At 42.2% G+C, this 6,579-nt stretch overlaps 1 protein-coding gene across 1 annotated transcript in view; it reads right to left on the bottom strand.

The window, feature by feature from the left end:
• Positions 1 to 2,927: 2,927 nt before the first annotated feature.
• Positions 2,928 to 6,579, bottom strand: part of EZH2 (enhancer of zeste 2 polycomb repressive complex 2 subunit) — a 78,465-nt gene continuing 74,813 nt past the window's right edge. Inside the window, exons 16-20 of the mRNA XM_012662145.1 lie at positions 6,081 to 6,145; positions 5,459 to 5,540; positions 4,673 to 4,753; positions 4,437 to 4,521; positions 2,928 to 3,251 (exon numbers count right to left, since the gene is read on the bottom strand). Coding sequence (XP_012517599.1) covers positions 3,191 to 3,251; positions 4,437 to 4,521; positions 4,673 to 4,753; positions 5,459 to 5,540; positions 6,081 to 6,145 — 374 coding nt within the window. The 3' untranslated portion in view covers positions 2,928 to 3,190. The remainder of the gene's footprint in view (positions 3,252 to 4,436; positions 4,522 to 4,672; positions 4,754 to 5,458; positions 5,541 to 6,080; positions 6,146 to 6,579) is intronic.

Here is a 6,579-nt window from a genome sequence, read left to right as displayed (position 1 = left end):
TACCTGGAATTTAAGATATCTTTACTGACAGCATTTCGAGATACTTGCCCCTTACTAAATAAACATGGATACCTGATTTTCCTTTGAAAGAAATCTAATTTACCTCACCCAGGCAGAAAACATACTTCCTCTTTTATGTTTGAATTAAATCCCCTTCTGATGCAGACAACTTCCTGTTTTTCAGGAATCACAGCAGCTTGGCTATCTGGGTTCATTTTTTTTATACCTTAATCTCATCTTTCCAGTTCACACACTTGTCCAGTGGCAGGCCAACGACTTCACCGTTAACAGGTGAGTACCAGGTGTCCAGGTATAGCCCTCACCGGAACTGTTTCTAACCGAGAGCTGCGGGACTAAGCATTTATTCCAACTAATTCCAGTAACTGACTTAATAGAATACTTTAGGTCCTTTCAAAATGTTCACATTCAGATCCTTGTCTTGATCAATCTATGAGCTTAAATCACATGATTTGTTTACATACAAACATGGTGGCCGTTGCTGAATGCCTTTGGCGGAAGTGGAAAGTCAGGACTTTGGCTACAATGAAGGCAAGAAACTGGACGAGGCAGCCAAGTATTGAAAAATAAGAGCAGCTTGCAGGTAGGTGATTATAATTAATTTTTTTATAAATTACTATATAAAACATTCTTGATTGAAAAGAATCTTTTTTTTTTTTTTTGAGACAGAGTCTCACTGTGTTGCCCGGGCTAGAGTGCCGTGGCGTCATCCTAGCTCACAGCAACCTCACACTCCCGGGCTCAAGCGATCCTCCTGCCTCAGCCTCCCGAGTAGCTGGGACTACAGGCATGCGCCACCATGCCCGGCTAATTTTTTTCTATATATTTTTAGTTGTCCGATTAATTTCTCTCTATTTTTAGTAGAGACGGGGTCTCGCTCTTGCTCAGGCTGGTTTCGAACTGCTGAGCTCAAACAATCCGCCCGCCTCGGCCTCCCAGAGAGCTAGGATTACAGGCGTGAGCCACCGTGCCCGGGTTGAAAAGAATCTTGACAAGCAGAACAGTGTTATTTTATGGTGCCTTTAACTTTGCTTGCATAAGTTAGTTTGTGGGCGAGGTGCTACCTGTGTGCCAATGTCAAGCTCTGCTTGCTTTTCCTGGTGTGAATAAAGAAAAATCTAAGGCCAGGCTTGGTGGCTCACGCCTGTAATCTCAGCACTTTGGGGGAGGCCAAGGCAGGATTGCTTGAGCCCCGGAGTTCAAGACCAGCCTGGGCAACATAGTGAGACCCCTGTCTCTGCAACAAAATTAAAAATTAGCTGGGCATGGTGGCACGTGTCTATAGTCCTAGCTACTCAGGAGGATCACTAGAGCCCAGGAGTTTGAGGATACAGTGAGCTATGATCAGGCCACTGCACTCCAGCCTGGATGACAAGAGTAAGAACCTCCTAAAAAATAAACACTAAAGCTGACCAGATCTGATTTAAAGATGACCTTTTATCATATAGGATATTATCAAATAGGTGCAAGTCAAGTATTTCTGGTCAGAAAATCTCAGTGTTCATGGAAGTCATCGAAGAGGACATTTAGAAAAGTACATTTCAAATCATGGAATAGAAAGTTTGCTGTGCATTAAGAACATACCGGACGGTGCTCAGCATCACTGCTTTCCATCAGTGCACCTTGTACTTTGTCTTCCTGATGCAGCTGGAGCTCTGGCATATTGAGCAGCTCATTGGACTCAAGGACCTGCCTCCCAGCTGTTCACCTCTGGGGAAGGGTTAGGAGCTGTGGCTGGAATGAGCCATGTCCCCAGATAGTATTGGCCTGTGTAACCCTTGGGGTTTCCTGAACAGGCTCATGTGCCTATGTCTAAACGAGGCCATTAGGCTACCTGAAGGAGAAATGAGCCGAACAACCAAAGTCCTCTTCAATGGCTGCCCACTCTGCCCAGGGCCATGCTGAGTGCCAAGGTGGACACAAGGTAATCAAGGGCAAGCCCTGGAGTTCTTGTTCTACTTGACCCAGCCACCAACAACCTGCTAAGTGTATGGCGATTGGGGATAGTTATTGAGAGACATAAATTATATCAGCACTGTCACTAAACTGTGGATTGGACTACAAGAACACATGAAGTAGAGACTAGGGCAAGGTGTCCTCATTGCCAAAATTAAGTGGCAAATTAGAACTCAAGTTGCACTGATGTGATAGAAACCAGAGAACGTCTTATAAAAGTTAATGGAATTGGAAAGCAAGGTGAGTTATTTATTTAATGTGAAACTTAATTAAAAGTAACTGTAGAAAAGGCAACTACCAAGTAACTACACTGATTTGTAGCTGTCATGGGGGTACCTGGGAGGGTGCTGGAAAGTTGCCACTGTGACGGGCTGCGTGTGGTCACGAAGAAGAGTACAGTGTGCAAGCGACCCATTTCCCGGATATTTTGACAGGGTTTTTTTCTTTAAGCCCTTCTTTGAGAAGATATAATCTACAGTATGGTTGTACCTGTGAGCTTTTGTAGGTAAGTAAGGAATCCCAATTTACACTGTTGTATTGCTGAGGAACTACATCTAGACTAATGCAGTTTAGACAGGTTCTTAAAAATAACCTAATTCACGCTGTCATTGTATGTATGGCGAACAGAGACTTGAAGGTTAAACTACTTTCTCCAGGTCACACAGCTAATAACATAACCCACCCTTGTCCCCTGTCTGCAAGATCAAGCCCTTTAACTTGGTAAACCCCCCAGGATGTGTGGTAGTGTTATTCACATATGGATATCTTCTAATTATTAAATTACATGTTTATTTACATATTTAATATGCAAAATTAATACTAATAGGCAATATTAGTTAAATCAAGATTCCTACTAAAAAACTAATGGAGTTAAATTTGAGAGTTTGTTTTCCTGTCCTTTTCTAAAATCAGTCAGTTAATGAAGTTTTATGAGAGATGACTCAATAACTAGGAGTTCAAGTATTCTTTATTCAAAGTTGAAAAATGTACCATACTGCATTATTGCAAAAATTCACTGGTACAAAACACTTTGCAGCTGGTGAGAAGGCAATAAAAAGTTGATTTTTAAACTCATTACTATAAATTATTCTTACAGTACTTTGCAAATTCAGAATTTCAAACTGCATTTTCTTTTCCTAAATTGCCCACAGTACTCGAGGTTCCTGAATCTAAGGCAGCTGTTTGTTTCAGAGAGGAGGGGAGGAGGTAGCAGATGTCAAGGGATTTCCATTTCTCTTTCGATGCCGACATACTTCAGGGCATCCGCCTGGCTGTATCTGAAACAACATGAAAAGGAATGACCACTTATCCACCATGCAGGGCGATTTAACACAACCAAGCCTGCTGCTTTAGGTGGGTGCATTAAAAATGTCTAAAACAAAACCATACACACAGCTGCATGCACAAAGGCACATTTGTAGAAGGCACTGCACACATCTGGGTAATTGAGAACTTGCCAAGTTCTGAACCAGACAAACCTGTTCCTACAAGCATTCCCACAGCTTTCTGCCCTGTGCCTCAGAAGCAAACTACCCCCCCAGGGAGGCAAAATCCAGAGAACATGCTCTGGAGCCCTGGTAAACAGAGCCACTGGCAGTGGACTCCACCACGATAGGCCCCTTCTCAGACCTCCTCCTTCAGCTGCACAGCAGTCTGCCGGTAAAGACAGGCCCTGCATTGTAGCAACTCGGGGCTTGAAACCCGCTTCTGGAGGGGATGTATATTCAGCCACAGGATTTCTTTAACAACAGTCATTCTGATTGCATTTATTTTTTTGAGACAGGATCTTGCTCTGTCTCCTGCACTAGAGTGCAGTGGCATCAAGTTCTTGAGCTCAGGCAATCCTCCTGCCTCTCAAGTAGCTGGGACTACAGGCACGTGCCCCCAGACTATATGACTTGTCAAATTTATCCTGTAGAGCTTCACAGTGTAAAGTGCCATCCTAATTCACTAGCCCATGTGTCCCCAGCACCCCAACAGTTTTTCTCCCAGAAAGAGCCCACACGGTGACCAGGCAGTTATCTGCTAACAGTGGCTGACTTTTAAAATATTAAATGTGTGTAGTAAGTACTCTAAAAAAAAATGAAGTAGATCTAATTGTAGTAACAGTAAAGATACACATAGAGATTGTTATGCTACATACTTGACAATATACTATCAGCGTGATCGCATTTACTTTAAAAAATGCACCACAAGCATGTGTGCAGCGCAATGTGAATGAAAGGTCCAGGACTCGCAGGGTCAGAAATGGGCTTTCTAGGTGGGTTTTATTATGTTTTTAAAAATAAGTATTACTTGGATAATAAATATTATAGCAGCAAAGTATAACCTAACTCCCTGCCCATGGCAAATAACAACCGAAAGAGCCCAGCCCCCTGTGACAGCAGATCTAGCAAGGAACTAAAAAAGAGGCTTTGTCAACAGCTCACAGTCCTTAGATGTTAGAAATGTACTTTACCCACCTGTAATCAAAAAACAGCTCTTCACCAGTCTGGATGGCTCTCTTAGCAAAAATACCTATCCTGTGATCGCCATTAACCATCATAACTGGAAAGAGAGATGCACAAGACGGTATAAGTGAGCAGTTACACAGATGTTAACTGACTTGGTCATGAGAAGTATGCGAGTCTGCTGCCACAGGATTGAAAAGGGAGTCCCTGTGTCAGACTGTGATAATTCTGACTTCGTAAGTACCTACCTTTTGCATAGCAGTTTGGATTTACTGAATGATTCGCAAAACGAATTTTGTTACCCTTGCGGGTTGCGTCCACCACAAAATCTAAAGAAAAAAATAAGTACAATCTAGTGAGTAGTTACAGACCAATAAACACAATGGTATTATGATTCTGGAAATACAACTATTGTACTTCAGGGTTTACCTTCAAAAGCAACTAAATCATTCAACCAACTTCATTAAGAAATGACAACATTTGGAAGAAAATGCTGTTCTAGGTTAAAATTAATCATTGGTAATTCAAGATGGTTGTCTGCCTCAAATGCTATTACTCACCAACTATAAATATATATACTACTGAGCAAAACATGGCAAAAATATGGAGTCTAAACTCTCCCCAACATCATCCGACCAGAGCTCCTTATTATTCTACCCAAGAACATCAGCCATGAGAAATGCTGCCTTATTCTCACAGTCCATTGATAACATCCAGGCAAAGTCTGGAAGATGCTTTCAAAGGCAGTGCTCCCCATCCTTCCCTGGCAGAGGCAATGACTGGCTTACTCAACACCCCAAAGGTGAGCACAGCAGAGAACACGAAAAATGTCCCTGTCCCAGCCAGAGTCTGGTGCAGCCCCATCGGCAGAAAGATCACTTCCTGCACACCTAGTCCCTCTGCTCCAAGCAGCCCACCCCCATGCTTATGCCAGGTGATGAGAAACACCAGGAGTTCTTCCCATGCAGGTCACCTCACCAACCTCATTTCTAAACCCTCAAAAGAACTAAATACCTTCTAGCTCAGAAACATACCATTGTTCAAGTTGAACAAAAAGCTGCACATGTATTTATCATACACTTTCCCTCTTCTGTCAGCTTCATCTTGAGAAATAATCTAAAAAGAAAGACACAGGAGAAGATGGGGATTAGGTGGTCAAGTCTGGCAGAACACACAAAAGCTCAAGAGAATTTGGGACCTTTTTGAGAACACTCATCAAAGGTCACTATAGCCAATTTCTCTTTTCCATTTAGTCCACGCACATCAAAGAACAATGGTATTTTAAGGATTCCAACTCAGAACTATTTCTACATCCCAAGCACAAAGTGGGTGGGTGGGTTCCAAATTCAAGGTAGCCCTATGATTTTTCTCTAACCCTACAACCAAAAAGGCAGATAATTAGTGACACTGTCCTTCTCAGCCAGGCTGTGGATTTTGGATTACACAGGACAGATCCTCTGTGGTGAAGCTCTTTTTCTCCCCATTGTCCTCATGTGAGAAGAGCTAAATGTAGCTAGAACCAAACCAAATCCACCAGTCCGGACTGAAAGGCATTTTATAGCAATTCATTTCAAATCAAACCCAGGGACTTGCCCAGTGAAACCAGTATAAAACAAAAGTGATTATACCCCGAGTACAGTGCTGAGTGTGCCTTACCTCTCCACAGTATTCTGAGATGAATTCATTTTTCTGTACAGGATCTTTGATAAAAATCCCCCAGCCTGCCACATCAGATGGTGCCAGCAATAAATGCTAGAGGATAAAGCATAATCAAATCGTCAAAACAGAGTGCAGCCACTAATTATTGTTCTAAATCCTCAAACCTGTTCTGAAGCAGTAATTCACACGGGCAGATTTCAGTCAGTGTGAAAGCTAAGGAGTAGGGCTGGCTAACTTTATTTCTCCATCTGTCTTACAGAAAAAAATAACCATTGGTAGTGTGGTCCCCTCCAGTGCAACACTTTGACCTCCCCAAATCTCCTACACACAATTCCCAGACTTCAAATATATAATTCCTAGCTGTGTTGTTTTCAAGGTTATTAAAGAAACATGAACTAAATCTGTAAAAATTTGCCATGAGAAATTTCATCTTTTCCTCTACACAGAAAGGAATCTAAAATCCTATTTGATAAGAATGGGTCTCTACATTCTGATA

The sequence above is a fragment of the Propithecus coquereli genome, unplaced genomic scaffold, assembly GCF_000956105.1.
Source record: "Propithecus coquereli isolate 6110/MARCELLA unplaced genomic scaffold, Pcoq_1.0 Scaffold75, whole genome shotgun sequence".
Classification (NCBI taxonomy): domain Eukaryota; kingdom Metazoa; phylum Chordata; class Mammalia; order Primates; family Indriidae; genus Propithecus; species Propithecus coquereli.
The sequence above is the reverse complement of the archived record's forward strand: the minus strand, read 5'-3'. Positions and strand labels throughout refer to the sequence as shown.